The sequence below is a fragment of the Sinocyclocheilus anshuiensis genome, unplaced genomic scaffold (genome assembly GCF_001515605.1).
Source record: "Sinocyclocheilus anshuiensis isolate Anshui unplaced genomic scaffold, SAMN03320099.WGS_v1.1 scaffold1409, whole genome shotgun sequence".
NCBI classification, from domain to species: domain Eukaryota; kingdom Metazoa; phylum Chordata; class Actinopteri; order Cypriniformes; family Cyprinidae; genus Sinocyclocheilus; species Sinocyclocheilus anshuiensis.
Genome location: NW_015549642.1, coordinates 349,555 through 367,868, shown reverse-complemented (window position 1 = coordinate 367,868; position 18,314 = coordinate 349,555). Strand labels below are relative to the sequence as shown.

General features: G+C 39.3%; 1 protein-coding gene across 2 annotated transcripts; it reads right to left on the bottom strand.

The window, feature by feature from the left end:
- Positions 1-2,149: 2,149 nt before the first annotated feature.
- On the bottom strand, positions 2,150-17,956 carry LOC107659892 (splicing factor 3B subunit 1). 2 transcript variants are annotated; one of them, XM_016448990.1, is made up of 25 exons: positions 17,857-17,956; positions 16,918-17,090; positions 16,714-16,815; positions 16,444-16,558; positions 12,463-12,542; positions 12,171-12,359; positions 11,788-12,025; positions 11,482-11,694; positions 11,255-11,376; positions 10,950-11,147; positions 7,294-7,395; positions 7,034-7,213; positions 6,848-6,934; positions 6,459-6,729; positions 6,221-6,366; positions 5,945-6,091; positions 5,734-5,859; positions 5,425-5,646; positions 5,164-5,346; positions 4,957-5,068; positions 3,726-3,846; positions 3,503-3,634; positions 3,141-3,413; positions 2,821-3,037; positions 2,150-2,716 (listed from the first exon to the last, which is right to left on the bottom strand). In XM_016448990.1, exons 1-25 carry the CDS (start codon positions 17,882-17,884, stop codon positions 2,558-2,560), a joined length of 3,936 nt encoding a protein of 1,311 aa, XP_016304476.1. In that variant the 5' UTR covers positions 17,885-17,956; the 3' UTR covers positions 2,150-2,557. The 2 variants fall into 2 exon arrangements, with proteins under 2 accessions (XP_016304476.1, XP_016304477.1); XM_016448991.1 differs by lacking the exons at positions 16,444-16,558; positions 16,714-16,815; positions 16,918-17,090; positions 17,857-17,956 and adding an exon at positions 12,846-14,511.
- Between the last annotated feature and the right edge of the window lie 358 nt (positions 17,957-18,314).

Sequence of the window (18,314 nt, the reverse complement as noted above, 5' to 3'; positions counted from 1 at the left end):
CCTTATAAGAAAATACAGGAAGTCAGAGTTTTTTGTATGCTTCCCCCTAGCTAATTTCATGATCCTACTATGGCGAAGGCCTAGTTTATGAATATTAATACGGCACCCAACTTTTCAACAGATTGGCTAAAAGGCAGACGCTGTCAGAGTGGGCGCTGTTGGGATGACCAATGAACGATTCCCATTGCGGACTAACGTTACTGAATTAACCACTGTTTCATGAATATAAATTAGGATGTGTGACTGGATGCTTCGAGGAGATTAGGATGGAACGTCATCGCAACCTAATTAATATTCATAAACTATAGCGTCACCATAGTAGCATTTCTAGTTTCGTTTCCTCCTCTGTATTTGATGCACAGAATTGTCAGTTCTTCCGAAAAGCCATCATCATCGCCTGCCTCACTGATGCCCTCGCTAGTCTGACGCACGAATGAATAATTCTAATGAATCTGTTCTGTTTAATGATTCGGTCACAACGTATACGTGAATCACTTTGTGAACCGAACTGTCCGAACAAACCGATTCGCTAAAATTAACCAGTTCTTAACGCTAGTCCTCTCTGGTTACTCGCAGAATACCGGTATGTCGTCTTTTGGAGTACATATACGTTTACAATAAAATTCAAATAATGCATTCATTATTATAATGTCGACAGTTATTCTGTTTGTAGCTTGTTCAAAGGTAAAGAGACCGCAGCTCTTCGGCGTGCGCAGAGTTTAACTCTAAAAATGTGGTTCTGCCGACATCGAGCAGAAACTCACTATATATATAATTTATACTGAATATTGCTCAGCAATGAGCTAACATCATGCTTGATGAATTCTATAATTAATGACAAATGCAGTTAAGATTCGATTCATTTTAAATTCAATTTACTGTCAATGATAAAAAAACGGATAAAAACAAGAGTAAAGTTCAGGAATTGTAGAGTTTTCAACTGTCTTTATTTTTAATTTATTTATTTGTTCACAATTCTTGCTGAACCCTATGGTTTACACATAGGTTGAAGATTGCCACTATAATGCAATTAGCTTTAACAGCTTTCATTTTTGTTTATTTGCTGCTATTCTACATTTGTATTTGTCAGCTGTACATTCTTAAAGAAATGGAAAACAGGAACTTGCCCATAATGTACCTGGAAGCAAATATCGGTGTTTGTTTGTCCTTTGCTGGATGACATCACCTAACAGACTGTTTGTATTTGTGTGTGTGTGTGTGTGTGATTGATACAGAGGCTATATTTAAACAGGCATGAGAGTTTGGGCTGACGGGTCAAAAGGAGACCACGGGAAGTAGCTGTTTGCATGTGTACCGTTTACACAGGAGGATATACTATTAAGAAAGTACACATGTTAATATTTAATGAAAACTGAGAGGTTCAAGTCACTTCAAACACATTCCAGGACTTAGTATAAAGGCTTTAGCTCTTTATCCAAATAATTATTTTATTTAAACTTTACAACCAAGGACCACTGACAAAGGAAATGGTAAAGAGAACATTTTCAGTCAAGATCAGCCCAAGCATACAGTGCAGTCCACAATAAAGCACCCCACTGTTTACGATTTCATGGAAAACAGCAGTTATCAGAAAGTGTGGATGTAAAAATGATGTTTACAATTCTCTAAAGTACGGTCTCACATTGCTTCAGACTGAGAAACTCCAGGACCCTCATGTTTGTGCAAAACCACACACGACAATCTTTCCTTTACATCTGCTATGTTGTCTGAGCAGAATGTGGGAAATAAGCAAACAAAATCCCATACAATGAATGCATTTAACTCAAGATCCATCCTTCCACAAGGAAATTAAATACAGAGAGAGACGAAGCTTTAATAGTTCATATATATATATATATATATAGTTAGCTTTAATAGTACATTTCGGTTTCACATGCCTAAGCATTTAACTATAGGTAAAAGCTAGAAATATTCACTGATCAAAGGTCTTAGTTCACACTGCAGCCCAATCTGATTTGATTTTCAAATTCAAATGTTAGGACTGACTTTCCACAATCAACTTCGCAAATTATGAAACTTGATCAGTTTGTTCCGACAACATTTGAGAGTAAATTACTACCGAACGTGTAGATAGAATAAAATCAAGACTTCTTTTGGTTGTGCTAAACAAAAATGACAGAGGAGATCATTGACCTTTAATACACAAACGTTTATTCAGCCAAACTAAGCAACATTATAATAAGAACAGATGTGTGACTGAGCAAGAGAGCGAGCTTGACAGACCAGGACACAAGTCTCAAGTTAAAGATTTACTGAAGATAAATCACATTCCTCAGAAACTCTGCTACGATCTTTATGGTCACTGTGCATGGTGTCACTCCATAAAAACAGAAAAGTCTAATCCAAAGACCTAAAAGCGTCACATTTGACATTCTGTTTTTGGACATTTTTCTGTTCTTTAATAAGAAATTAATTTCAGACCACAGAATTTGTGGCACTTCTTGTAATCTACCAGAGAACATAAAAAAGACCTATAAATCATGAATTAGACACAGATACAGGAGAAGAGAGAGTGCACATGTAAGGGTAGTTCTATTCACAGGAAGTAATCCAGCTCAAAGCGAACGTATGAGTTCTTCTCATCATTGAAGATAAGAGGATAATGTGCGATCAGTGCATCCTGGGAGCCGATGTAGATGGAGTTGTAGATCTTCCAGTACACATCACGCACTTTGCGTGCAGGATGGAACAAGCCCTATTGAGGTAGAATAAACAGTTTGCCATTAGATAAGTCTTTACAAAGTCAATGAAAAAGATAACAAAAAAGTGTGCTGATTCCATGTCTGAAGTGAAATGTACCTGCAAGCAATACTGCAGCATGCGACAAGGCCCAATTGCCACCCGCAGACCCTCGAGGGCCCCCATGACAGCTTGGATGACATGAGGAGACGTTTCGAACACATTTGGCCAAACATAGTTGAGCAAATGATTGAGAGAATCTTCACAGCCAAAGCCATAAACTCCCAGAGACATATGCTGCACCACTGCACTGGCTGTCTGCCTGTGTACAAGATCCCTGCGATGGAAATACAGAAAGTTATAGAGGCTTACTGAAAACAATCTGCATGTTTTAAGTGGCAACTCTCTTGTGAAAAGCAGTAATTCTTTCCCCAGCTTACCTGTCCATCAGAGCATCCTCCAACAAAGGTGTGACGGCATAGATATAATCTTTGCCCATTTCACCAATGTACTCAAACAGGAAGGACAGAGACTTTAGGACACCGTTCTGAACATTAAGCTCAGGAACACGGTACTCGTTCATCAATGCAGGAAGCACAGTGAAAGGCGAACAAGTCTCAGCCACGATAGCGATGGCTACCGTTGTGCACACACGGTTCTGACGCTCCTGCACCTTCAGATTGTTGAGCAGCGTGGCCAGCACATCGTGAGGACTAGAGAATGAAGAACAGAATTTAAAAATCAACATGTTCAAACCTCTAATGACAGATTCTGCGTTACTGAGATGGATTTTGTGTTTTACCCAATGGCCTTGGCAATGTAGCCGAAAGTATTGACAGTAGCTCTGCGGATGGCCTTCTTGTGGGCTTTCAACAACTCCAACAATTCAAAACAGATGCGCATCCATTCCCTGGCAGACACATACTCTGCACCCCTGCAAAGGACACGATGATGTGTTTAGGAGGCATTATCCAAATATTTCAAATGTTAAGAGCTCACATTCTGCAGGGAACTGTAGGACTGACCTGTCAGCGATTCTGCCCACTAGATCAATGCAGTTCTCTTGCACCTTCTCATGTCTGTTCTTCAAGATGGGAGTCAAACGTGGAAGCAAGTCTTTGATTGGTGGTGTCATCTTGTGCATACCTGCCAATGGGACATTTACACACTTATTCATACTCAAAAGAAAGCAAAGCAGGAGAAATAACTCAAATTTATGCAATGAACTGAAATTATTTGTTCACCGAATCCAAAACAGTAATGGAAAAACAATTTTTTAGCTGAAAACTAAAAGCAAAATAAAGTTTCTGTAATTAAGTTTGGGTAATTTTTGGTCATGGGGAAATGAGTCAGAGACAGGTTCACCTGCTGCAGCGTATCCACGTTATGTCAATCCACAAATGTCAATCAGAAAAACACTAAGCATCACTTTTTCAGTAAATGACTTCGCTCCTCAAAATTATTTTTTGCTGTTCTGGCTGAGCATTTTTGGTTATAGAAATTTGAATGCATCACTACAAACAAACGTAGGGAAAAAATGTGCACCAAAGTTTAATACTTAAGGCTGATTTATACTTCTGCGTCGGACCTACGCCGTAGCTTACGCATAGACGCACACCCATACGCCGTAGCCTGACGTGCACCTCTCCAAAAATCTAACAGCGCGTCAATTCTACGCAGACCGCAAGCGCTGTGATTGGTCTGCACGAACCCCTCCCTCCATATGTACTTGAGTTTTGTGTGTTTATGTGCACTTTAATATATTTTAATGTTACACCTTCTTATATTAAATAAAACAAAGCAAAGAACAAGTGTCTTATCATTTATTATACTACATAGCATTATACATCAGTAGTTGTATAACAAACAATGTTGATCTGCCGTGGTACAAGTCCTTGTGCAGATTGAAAGAATGCCATCATCTCCTGTTCCGTTGTTGTCTCCTTTTTGTAGTTTTAAATAATGATTTGATATTTATTTGCCGCCGTCACGGCTATAATGCTTCGCCGACGAGCCGCTTCTTCTTCGGCTTTTGCCGTGGTACTGCGGGTTACACCAGCAACATGCCCGTGGACACTGCTGACTAGCGGTTTGCATGTGTACTGCACGTTGACGCACACACCGACACAGAAGTATAAATGAAAACTGACGCATAGCCTATGGCGTAGGTCCGACGCAGAAGTATAAATCAGCCTTTAGGGTTAGGGCTTAGATGCTGGCAAACACCAGTAATGAAGCACTTTGACCAACACTCACCAATAACATTGACAATAGCTTTAAGGGCTCCAAGAATGCTACCCAACACTTCTGGGTATTCTTCTCCCAGATACTCATACAACACCACACCCAAATGGCCCATGAGCTTTTCCTACATGGAAATGTCAGAGCAAGATATTAGTATACAGTATTGTTTAACCAATCCATAAACGTCCAGTCCAGAAATGTGCATATGGCACCCCTCACCTCTTGGCATGTCTTCATGACCACTGCTGTACGAGAAATCAGGTCAGCAGCCTGTTGACGGACTTTGGCGGATTTGTTGTTCAGACGCCACAGCACTGTACCGCAGATCTGAGGCAAGTACGGTTTAACTCTTTTACCCAGTGCATTTACCACCGTACCGAAGCCATTTAGCATCACAGAGTCCTGGAGATACAGGCGAGATTAAGATGCAAGATGATGACAAAGCAGGATTTCTTAGATGCAGTGAAGTCTGTAACTCACCTCAGTAGTCTGTTCCTGGAAGGCGTACAGGATACCGTCAATAAGCTGCTCCTCCAGTTTGTGATCAATGTCAGCTGCACCAAGGTTGCCCATGATTTTCTCAATGGTCTCCATGACCATTTTTCTGTACTGTTCAGCTTCGTCCTTCAAGTCATCCACGATACGGGAAATAATCTCAGCTGCCCCCACCTTATTAGCCAGCTCCACTGTAGTGTCCACTAACTGTTAAGCAAGTAAAAAGACAATTGAGGTTAAATGTGTGTTGTTAATGGTTTACGTTATTTCTAATCACGTGACGATCTCACATACCTGTCTGTAGTTGCGTCTATCCAATGCCATTCGGTGCTGCCAGAAATGTTTAAAGAAAGGGGGCAAAATCTCTGTTTTAATGTAATTGGCTTCCACACCATCTGTGCCACAGCACTGCTTCACCACCTGAAATGTGCAAGAAAAAAAGTTTAGCCTAAAATGTTTTAGAAAGATTACATTAATGCTTCTGAATGGTTTTTTCCTAACCCACCTTGAGGACAATCTTCTTCATCTCCTCGTCAGGAGACTGGAACTCTCGAATAAGGATAAGCATCACTTCTCTGGTGTAATAGTTGGCATATTCAGCATCCATAAGCGGAATCAAGTATCCAATGGCTTTCAAAAAGGCAGCAAGACCCTGAGACGACACAAAAAAAACTTAGTTACTAAGAATCTGTCAATCTTTGGGTTGCAGCCCAAAAAGTAAGTTTGAAAGCAAATAGTACAAATAAAATGTCAATTTTTCATTGACCAAACACATGCTCACCTTGCCTCTGTGTTGCCTGATACCTTTCCAAAGAGGTTTCAGCACAGAATCAAAAGACTCAATACCGTACGGTGTAGCGGCTTCAGCCAGGGCAGCGATAGCCAGAGCACTGATGGTTCGCACTTTCTGCTGCTCATCCACGAGACCTGAGGGAAAAAAAAACAACAGCTTAAGACTGGCCCATATAGCAATGTAAAAGACTTTTGGTACACCCACATACAGAAAGATCCATACTAACCATGCTCTATAATCTCCACCAAGCTGCGGAGATGGGGCAGGATAGCACAGCCCATGAGAATAGCGATCTGCTGCACGATCTTGATACCCGTGTGACGAGCCTGCCAGGATTTCTTGCTCTTGCAAACAGCCTTGAGGAAAGGCAGTAGAGATGGAATGCCCAGGGCAGACGCCACAACGGCGAAAGCACGAGCTGTCGTGTTTCTCACATACTCGTCCATGTTGTCAATGTCAGGCCTCATGGTGGAGATCATAGTGGCCAGACCAGCAGCCTGTGAATGAATAAATGCAGATTCCATTAAGACCTTTAAATTTCTAAATTAATTAGACAACGGTTGGGATGCTGTTATCGACCAAAGATGATATTTACTATTTAGTCAACCATCTTACCTTTGCCAAGTTGGAGATGATCTCTCTACCCTCTACTCTAGCATAGTAATCTTCATCAATCAGCAAGGGCTCAATCACCACAAGAATCTGCAAGAACAAACAGGAATGTTAGAAAAGACACATGAAATGTAATACATTTCTGCACCCAAGTATTAAAATGAATGCTTACATGTAATGTAGACTTACCTTGTGGACGTATGGTCGAACCAAGTCATCAAGTTTGTACAGGATACGATCAATGACTTTCACCAAGAGATGACGTTCCTGGTCCTCCAGTGTAGGAGACATCAGCAGTGGCAGGATCTGGTTAAAGAGGGGTCCTGCACCAAACTCTCTGGCTTTATCTGTAATTTGACGAAGAGCAGCCTGAAAGGAGAGAGCTAGTTAGAGATCATCTTTTTAAGATTATGTGTTACAGTCCATCAAGTTTGAGAGAGGATACTAACCTTTCTCATGGGAGGCGTTCCATTCTTGATCTTTAGGAGCAGCTTCATGATCTTGCGCTCCTTCTGTTCTTCTGGACTGAGGGTGGACTCATCAACTTCAACCTGCAAACAGAGATTGGATAATCGGTCAAAAATATATGTTTTTATGATTTATATAATAATAATAATAATAATAATAAAAAAGCACATCATTATTAGCAATTTTTTTTAAAATAATACTACTAATGCTGTTATTACTAATAATATTTAGTAGTGTTTGTAAAACATCACTATTGACTCATCAACTTCAACCTGCAAACAGAGATTGGATAATCGGTCAAAAATATATGTTTTTATGATTTATATAATAATAATAATAATAATAATAAAAAAGCACATCATTATTAGCAATTTTTTAAAAATAATACTACTAATGCTGTTATTACTAATAATATTTAGTAGTGTTTGTAAAACATCACATCTCACATACTTTCTTAATTCCATACAAATTTCCTGCACCATTTGTCGCAAGTCCATGAATGAAGCATCAAATCATGCGGCTTATTGAGAACAACACTGCTATGACTTTGATAAGTGATTGTGCGTACGATCTTTGCCCAGCAGGCCAAAAAATTGGGTGAACAATCCCATAGACTTAACATTGGACAAAACTTTGAGACATATCTCCGCATCAGAATGTCGCAGAGGCTTGGGGATGGGCTCAATTTCACTAATAAGCAGCCAATAAATGGTGATATTTCAACTTCCTAGCCATGCCCTAGCAACCAGTTACAGCACCCTAGGAACCACCCCATAGACTTCCACTGAAAAAGAACGAGAAAGATATCTCTGAATCAAAAAATTGTAGAGACATGGGGATAGGCTCTTTGGACTCAAACTGCCAAGCATTCTTTAAATATGACCCTGGCAATCTGGCCATGCCCAATCTAACCATTTAGAGTACCCTAGTAACCATATAATAAATTGAACCAGTGATATCTCTGAACCAGAACAACAGAGACATGAGGGTGGACTCATTTGACTCAGACTAGCTAGTAGTCTTTATCACCATGGAAGCTGTCTAACCAAGTCATAGCAACCATTGAGAACACATCTAGCACCCTTATATTATAAAGCTATAAATCACAGCTACAGAACACCATAGTGACATCTGGGTTGTCACTTTTGACTATGTCAGTAGGCTTTAGGTATAAACAACTATTATGATTTTTGTCATAATCGTGAGGCCCTACAAACAGGCCACATCTTTGGATCAGAACAACATAGGCTGCATTTACACTGGCAAAAAAAAAATCTAATTTTTTGCTCACATCTGACACCGATCGGAATCCGATTTTTTTGCATTCGATCTGAGCCACTTCCAAATGTTGTTTTAAATCAGATACATATCCAATATCTGGACATCCAACCTACGTCTAAACACACATCTGATTCCCCGCAGAACTCCCAATGCGAGGGCGACACATCTGCCCATCAAGATTGTGTTTTAATGCCGGTGTGCTGTATGCACTCGCACTTTATTGAGATGGAAACTTTATATTGGTAAGAAATTGTACATTCAGGAGCTGGTTTTCAACCCCTGCCCTGTGAATATTATAAATACAACAGCTAAACGCTACATTATATCTCTCAGCAATGAGGTGATAACTGTTTTTGTTATTAAACCAACAAGCTTCACTTGTTCGCAAGCTTCACACTCGCATTCTCTCTTTCTCTCGTTAATTCATTTCAATAAATATAAGCACTACTTTATTTTACTAAAGAATTCTACTTCTAACGAGCTGTAGATAAAATAGCCTAACAAATGAAAATTACCATTATTTTCCGTTATTTACATGTCCATGCCAGCCATTGCCCATGCTGACAAATAATAATGGCCACTCGACGTGAATTATATAAATAATTTTAATAGCACGGCCATTCATAACCCAAGGGTCTACCATGTGCACAGTAAAGCGATCACTTAGGGCTGGGCGATAATTCGATAACGATAATTAACACGGTATAATTTTCCTCGATAAAACGATATGAAGAGTCCGATAAATGTTCGATATAATGTTTATGCGCCAAAAGCAGAATGAAACAGCGCGACTCATTTGAATCGCACCACACGGACCGTTTACCCGCTCGTATCAAAGTTTAAACTGCCGCGCAGTGCGAGCTCACTAGAGCAGATGTGTTTACTCGGTCACGCGAGCATTAAGCAGCGCTGTGAGATCCAGTGCTTGAATTCAGCAATGAACACAAATGACTCCGTGATTTAAACTAGTTTAAAGCCAAACAGGAGAAACACTGTGTGCAACGATACAGTCAGAAGGCTTTTCAATCTACAAATCGCCATCATTTACCATGGACTTACTGTATTAACACTCACTGCACCATGGTATTGTGGCAGAAATTTGGGATATTCACACTGAATTTTATTAAAAGAGTAATGGTATATAATTGTAGTATGTATTTGTGATTAAGCTATAGAATGTGTGCATTTATACTGAATGTTTTTAGACTACCGTTTTTCATACAAAACTGAAATTTATTAAAGGAGTAATGGTATATAATTGTAGTATGTATTTGTGATTAAGTTATAGAATGTGTGCATTTATACTGAATGTTATTAGACTACCGTTTTTCATACAAATAGGCTACCTAAAAACCATAGTTATATTTTTTACCATGGTATTGAGGTGCTATATGTGTGGTTTTAACTGTGTTTATCATGATTTAAATGTATGCTACTATGGGAGACCAATGCTTAATTCAAAAATAAATAAATAAATAAAACCTTGGTCAGAATAAATTTAACCATATAAAACTGAGGTTGCTACAATTTTTACAGATGTTACTGATTTTGATAATGAACAAAAATTTACCTCTGCATCCTAACTCAAGCTACTATCAAATGTGCATTTCTAAGAGACAAAAAGTGATATTATTATTAATATTATCAGGCAACCCAAACCGGTTTCTTGATTTGAAACAATATCACTCATTAGGACATGCAGAAACTAATAAATACATTTATCTATTTAGATATTTATTTTGTCAAGGAAAACTTTCACTTTGGAGCAAAAATCTGGCTTTTAAACTTGAAAGAAATAAAGATTTGACATTTATCGTGATCATTTTTTGACCATATCGCCCAGCTCTACGATCACTGCAGACAATCCTTTTGGGCGGGAATTAATTTAAACACAGATACCGAATCCATGCATTAAGACTTGCAGTGTAAATGCTGCCATAAAGACTTGGAGGTGGGCTATTTTGACTCAGACTGCCAAGTAGTTTCTATCACCTAGGCAACCGTATATCAACATAAGCCATATTTCAGCACCAGAACATTGTACAGACATGGGGGTTGGCTCCCTAGCAATCACAAGGAAGACCCTAGTAACTTCCTAGTGCCAAGTTTTACCACAGCATGCACCACTCACATTTTCTTCAAAAAATTTTACATATTTAATAAGTATTATTCAAATGTATTTTTATTACTAAAAATATTTTCATAACTTTTAATAAGAATATTCATAATAACAAGTATTATTATTATTTAAAATTATTCAATTTGAATACTACTTTAAAAGATGAGCAATTATTTTTAAAAAGCACCCCGATATTCCCAGGTTTTCCTGGTGATTCCTGGTGTACAATGGACTCACCAGCAGTTTATCAAAGTACTGGATGTCATCTGGCTTGAGGAAGGGCAGGTTTCCAGAGGGCTGATCGTTGACTTGTTTCATAGATCTGTCCTCTGTTTGCATGTGGAAGCCAGTCATGCCTCCGATGGGGGTGGGGGTGGCTGCTAACTTACGGGCTGGGGTGCGGATGGGCACATAGCCTGCTGGTGGAGGCAGTACCTAGGTAAATTGGCAGATGAAAACCAGTTAACAACAGCAAAATATCAATAAATTGATTTTCAGTTAGAAAGAAAAGGTATTCTGTAGATATTAACATGGTTACATACTTTGTATCCTTCTGGAAACATGGCATCAAGTTCCTCATCAGTCAATGGGCGATTCCTCTCATCAATCTCTCGTTCCCAACGCCAAGCCTGCAGCTGTTCTGGGGTCATGCTCATCAGGTGACCTGTAAACATTGAAAACTTTACAGCAACTTCCACAAAATGACCCAAAAAAACAACAACACTGCATTTATATACAACCGAAACAACCAACAGTATCGGTCTAGTACCTGGAGTGGGTGTGGCCATATTCATAGCAGGTGTGCCAAGAGGGGTTTTTCCAGGGGTGAGCAGAGGAGTTGAAGAGCCCATCTGACTGGCTGGTGTTTCATCCCATCTTGACTTCCTCTTGCTTGCACCTGGGGTGGGCGTCTCACCCACTGACTCATCTCCTCTGTCTGTACGTGGAGTCTCAGCCCAGCCACTGCCATGACCAGGTGTCTCTAAAACACACAAAATAAAATGATTTCAAATCACTATGCTTTAAATACCTACTGTTAGTAAATGCACAACAAGCTGGACAGAAAATAAAAGACCTCTCTCTGTCTTTGGTGTCTCATCCCAGCGGTTCTTGCGCACGCTGGAAGTGGCCCCTCCGTGGCCGGGAGTAGCATGTCCAGGGGTGTCTCGACCTGGTGTGGCAGCTCCAGCTGGGGTGTGGCTTGGTGTGGGCTCCCACATACGGGTGCTCGGAGTGGCTCCCGGGGTCTCGCTACCTTTGGCACGGCCAGGTGTCTCATCCCAGCGACTGTTGGAAGGTGTGTGTCCTGGAGTCTGGGTAAAGAGAAGAATATGATTAGCAATATTATATATAATGAGCAATATATATCTGGCTTTTTTATTCAATTTAATTGAAGAAATAATATATCAAAATAATCGTAAGTTGCAGCCCTAGTGCTATTAAAAAAAACTGACTCACATCAGAACCTCCATCTGCCTGGTCCCAACTGGACACTTTTCTGGGTGTGGTGTTGCTGGGGGTATGGTCAGCTGTCTGGTCCCAGCGTCGTTTGCGTTTAGCCCCAGCAGCCTGAGATGCAGCAGAGCCATTCACTGCTTTCAGCTCTCCAGATTTTGCTTTCTCTACCATCTGCAGCCTGATCTCTCTCTGGAGAAAACACATTGAATGTTTTAGTCAAACAGGAACATCTCTTAATTTACATTTCTTTCAAATCAACATTTCAGGTTTACTAAAAGTCAGCGTTAACTACCTCTTCTTTGGACAGATGCTGCTCCTTCATAACATCCATGTACGTCCTGACCTGCATCTTGGGGTCCGGTGTTTTGCCCCCTATGCGAAAGAGCACCAACAAGATGCGAGACGGTCAAGCCAAGTAAGTCTCAAAACCAGCGTTTTCACACACAAAGCACTACAGTCAACTGTCCCTGAATAGATGGCCTTAAATGTTTAAATTACTATCCTCTCATAACACAAAACAACCCTAGATAATAAAAGCTAAGCACTCTTAGTATACAGTCATACATTAAGAACAGGCAGGTACAAAGAGGTTTCAGTTGCTTTTAAGAGGAGATAAGGAGAGGATATAGCCATCACTGATGCAGGGTCCTGGGCTGTGCTCTCCAGAATACGTACACTTTCAGTGCCAAGGGTCCCTCTGCAGTCAGACTTCAACCGGCAGAAAAGAAGCCTAGAAAATTTCTCTTTACCATTAGTAACACTTTGGAAAAGGGTTTGAACTCACACACACAATAGCATACCACCTGTTCTGCTCTTGTAACTCATTTAAACACAAATAGGGGAAAAAAACACTTTGCAAAATTGTAAAATAATTTATTGTACTATACGTGTTGCAGCCAGAGACACTGAACACTTTGGGGAATTCTAATAAAATCTTAATTTAAATCAGAAACAAGTTAACTTAAAATGCACATTTGTGCATACTTGTGCATCTGGTTTCATTAAAAAAAATATACATCTATGATGAATTGGTATGAAAAGTTAAAATGGGAAAGGAGGACATGAAGTTGAGAAGAGAAAATCTGTCCTTGATGAGGCTTTAAAACAATATACAACTTCAAAAAAAAAAAAGTTTCATGAAACCATTATGGATTCCCCTGAAAGACCCTCTGGCCACACACCAGAGCAAAACTACCAACTACGGTCTTGATTTATCTGATAAACACGCTGCTTTTTCTTGACCATAACCTACACAGGACGAGTTGCTGCACCCTTAAGAGAGTGCAGACAGGACTGGCATAGCAGTACTGCTGTAGGAGAGAAATTAAGGACAGTTAGTATGGGCCTGTGGAATCTTGGTACACAGATTCTTCAATAGATATATTTCTATTTTATGATAATAAAATAGAAATACATTTACACAACAGTTTTGTAAAGCTTCCTCTGTCTGGGACTACATGCAAGATGTTTTGCCTGATCCAGAATCAATTCCCTCCCATAATCTGACCCCGACTGATGCAGTTTGAGTGCGTGCAGCCTGTTGTAACACGTTCTGAAGTTCCTAAACTCCTTGCTAATTTGTACTGGTATGAGCACCCACAGGCCATAGGTTTAAAGATACTAAAATGGCTGGAAAACATTTTATTGGATGTTCAATTTGGCTTCACTAGGATTTGTACAAACTACAACCGGGAACCACAGTAAATTGTAAAGTTTGTCCACAGGCGGCTCAAGATTATTTAGAGTCTTTTTGGGAATATTACTGATTTTGACACATCATGGGTGTCTAGCCAACATGCCATTGGGCAAATATATAGAGTATATTATGGAACAAGAGAAAAGTGAAAAGAAAACTGACACTAACTGCTCAACGATGTACACTGCAGCCTCTGGCATTATTAAACTTAAAAATGTATGTGTTTGAGGTGTCTGACTATTGTATTGCCTGTTTCACACACACAAAAAAAAACAAAAAAAAAACATTAACCCTTCGAACAACACACCTACCTGCAACCTATGTCCTGATGGGACAAATGAAACCACCCAACCAACTGTCTCCCAAAACCTTTGCTGCCCAACTCATTTAAAACTCTGAATCAAAAATAACTGGTTCTCAGCACACCCCAGTAAACGATTTATGTCTTACGGAGTCTTCAGGGCTCAACACTAAGGATTTTTTCTACTGGCCCAGTTGGGCCAGCCCAGTGGTTTAAATTTTTACTTGCCCTGCCAATATTTTCACTGGTCCTGCCACAAAAAAAACAACAACTTTCTAATATCTACTATTAGATCTAGATTAGGTCTAATATCTACTATCTAATAGATAAGCTTATATGACACCAAGATTTTAGATGCCAATTAAATTTTATAATTTTCAATTCAAATTTCGATACCACAGCAAAAACTACTAGCCTAACAAATATAAAGTTCAAACATTATTAAAGACAACTGAACAGTCAGTAAATAAGAACAAATGAATAAATTACAAACAATAGCACAACTGAATATCTAGAACAAAGATACAAATGAAATTATGCTTTAGGAAAAACTGCAGATGTCTGACAGCAGGTGGAGCTTCTGGAACAGCAGCATAGAGTGTTTCCTTGGTTACCACTATAAACAAAGTAGCGCTGTGCTTATGAACTTTAAATGCATTACACAGAGGCAAATGGGGGAAAAAAAAACGCCATGTAAACTTTTCTTTAGACAGTCAGTTCCCCACAGAGATACATTCGTATAAACCCCCAATTCATTATTTTATTCCAATATTTCGTACATTGTGAACAGTGATCTTGCTCTGCTTGTAGGGCTGCACGATTAATCGAAATTAAATCGCAAAGGCGATAAATCACAATTAGGCAGAAGCTGCGATTGTCATGCGTATCTTTCAGTGAAGCACCGTTCTGTAATCAGCAGTAAATCTCCATCTGAAGGCCAGAGGGCGCTCTCACGCAGAAACTCCAAATACGCCCTGCAGAAGAAATCCAGGAAATCCCTATAGCGGTTGCGCAATAATCAGAAGATTTAACTGCTTTCATTGATTCAACTTGACTAATAAACATGACTACGACAATATATGGTTTATCAGAGTTAGTCTTATTATAATGTTTATTATAATAATGCAGTGCTAATCGACATAGCCTTTATCACTGCTTAGAATACTATGAAATATGTTGCGTGCCTTATTCTGTGTAAGAAGCCACATCATCTCACAGAAGGATTTATTTAAAACACTCGACTGTTGTTATGAAGTGAGTTTGGAGTAAAAACGTTATTAAATGTGGTATTTTCACGTGCTTTCAGATGGAGCAGCATTTATTACACAGAGCTGTAGTTCACGGACAAGCTACGCAAACAAACAAACAAATAATCGCAGAACGATTTCTTCTATTTCATTATCATGCGATTTTGCGTAGCTTGTCAGTGAACTATGGCTGTGTAGTAAATGCTGCTCAATCAGAAAGCACGTTCTGGAGATTTACTACTGATTACAGAACCGGCTTTACTGACAAGATATGCAGGACAATCGCATTCGATTAATCGTGCAGCCTTATCTGCCTGCTACAGTATTTTCCCCTCTTTGCGTCCATCTTCAGCATCTCTGCTCTCTGTTAACGGCCGTTTACACACTTCGTAATATTTCCACATAAATGACATTTTGGAAAATGATTGCAGTGCAGTTTGTGTGCAAGCCCGGAACAGAAAACTGTTGAAATAAACAAAAAATGGCCAGTCGACCGGTATATCTGTACTACACTGTATAAATTAAATAGGCCTATAGATTAATCATTTTTAAAGCTACAAAGTTACTCGCCAAGGCCGGTATTTTGACATTTTTGTATGTATTTGTCAGTTCAAGCGCAAGACGTGTCTCTCTGTGCACACAGAACAGTGCGCGAGTACTGAATGAAGTTGTCTTTCGCGTCTTGCTTCAATGCTTTAAAAATCGCTTTGAATTTTTTAATTATCAAGGCTTAAAAACACATGCAAATGATAATCTTTTGTGGCGACACAGCAGTAGCCTGATCGGGCCAGTGACAAATTCATCGACTGTCCCAAGTTTCTTTCGCTGGCCCTGGGCTATCGGGCAGTCCTTATTGTCGAGCCCTGGTCTTACAGGTCAGTTGAATCCAGGGAGCAAGTTGTTGGGTGGTGTTCGAAGGGTTAAGCAACAAAAAAACTGGTCTGGACCGGAACTTCATGGGCAGAGTAAATACTGATCGGCATGGACAGATAAAATAAACTGCGAGGAGAATGGTGGTGTAAAATTTACCATCAGCAAATGGATCGTGACGCTCTGGGGAGATGATCATCTTTTGTCTGCGTTTCTTGTACTCGTCCTCACGGTCTGAAATCTTCTGTGGTCTGTGTTCAGCAAAGGGATCATACTGCAGGATAGGCAAAAAAAAAAAAAGTATGAATTTGTATGATCACAGTTCTCTTTTATATCCTTCCTCAAATGCATTTGGGAAACACATACAAAATTGAAGCTTCATTAAACAAAAAATTATTGGAACTTGAAGATATAACATCTGTTAATTACCTGCTCATCTGACTGAGGAATGGAATTGAGTATTGCAACCGGTGCATGATATCCTGGTTTCTTCTGTCCAAGCAGACTTGTGGATGAATCTTCATCATCATCCTGAAATAAAAATATTTGGGTTCAGAAACTCCTTCATGCAGTACTTACACATGCTGACATAGGCTCCTCTAAAACTATTTAAAGTATTATGAGATCACTTACATCTTCCTGCTCGTTGGCAGCAATTGAAGTCACATATCCAGCAAAGCGGCTGTCACTGCCTCCGTAGATCTCCTGGTCATAATATCCAGTGGAATCAAGCCCAACCCCCTGCTCAGCTCCCTCCACCAGGGCGGCTTTCATCCCCTGGATTTCCAGGATCTGAGCCTCAATGTCTAAGTGAAAAATACAACAACCAGAGATCAGAATCCTAAAATACCTATAAACAGGTGAGTAATAATTCATATATGCCTCATTTATTACATATACACACACATACAGAAGTTACACTCAATCAAGAATTGAAATACAATTCTCCATGATCCACTAATACAAAATGGTAATATAAAAATATAACAAATACTAATAATATAAACACTTCGTCAGAGGGGCGAGAAACTGGACAATTATCCACACACGTAAGTGTTTACATAAGCACGGTAAACAAACAGACAATGAATACAATTCATAATTTTAAAGAGAGATCGCTCAATTTGAATTTTTATAAAGACAAACGACCTTACAAAAGGTAAAGTTTTGGTCTGTGTTCGCTTGCATGTTTGCAACGCCATTTTGGTTTCAATACACAAGTATTTAACAAGCGTAACATTTTAACATTCAAACTCTATGCAATAAAAACAGAAAATTGCCTATCGACTACAGCGTATATCTGCAAATGAATGTTACAAATAACTCTGCTATAAATCAAAATACAAATCTCCGGATATAATATTTGTTGATATTTCTCATGTGCGCCACGACTAGGTTTAATTCAACGATCAGACGCCATATTCTATTCACAGCCTCAAACTGGCCTAATTCTACTTTTTCTCGCTAATTCCACTTCTTAGGACTAGAAAAGAACAGATACCCCAACTGCAATGTAGACATGGACGATAAAATCTGATATATTCTTCAATAAACTTTGAAAAATGAATTTACCGTCATGTGTTTTGGCGATCTGCGCCATTTTCGTGCTGTTGTGTGAGCCTCAGTACCGGAAGGCCTTTGACTGCACATCCGATTCCCTGCGCCGCAAACAATGCGCATGCGCACAGCACAAAGACTAGGCGTCAACACAAATGGCAAATGGCAACACTTTTTAGTATACCCCCCGCTCTGCTTGAGAAATGTAGCTATAGTACAGTCGATTTTGTACGATTTCTTTGTACGTGCATTGTTAGAGGCTCCAAGATACAGGTTACCTTAATTAATGATTTAAAATCCTCAAAGTTTTCTTGTCTCCAGTCACATTTTCTTGGTCAAATAAACATTACGCACACTATCAGAAAAAGCAAAATAAATACATAAATTCTACTTTATATTTTTACATTAACAGTGTAATCAATATTCTATTTATTAAAGCCAATATGAATCTAATCAAGTTAGTGTTTTTAAGT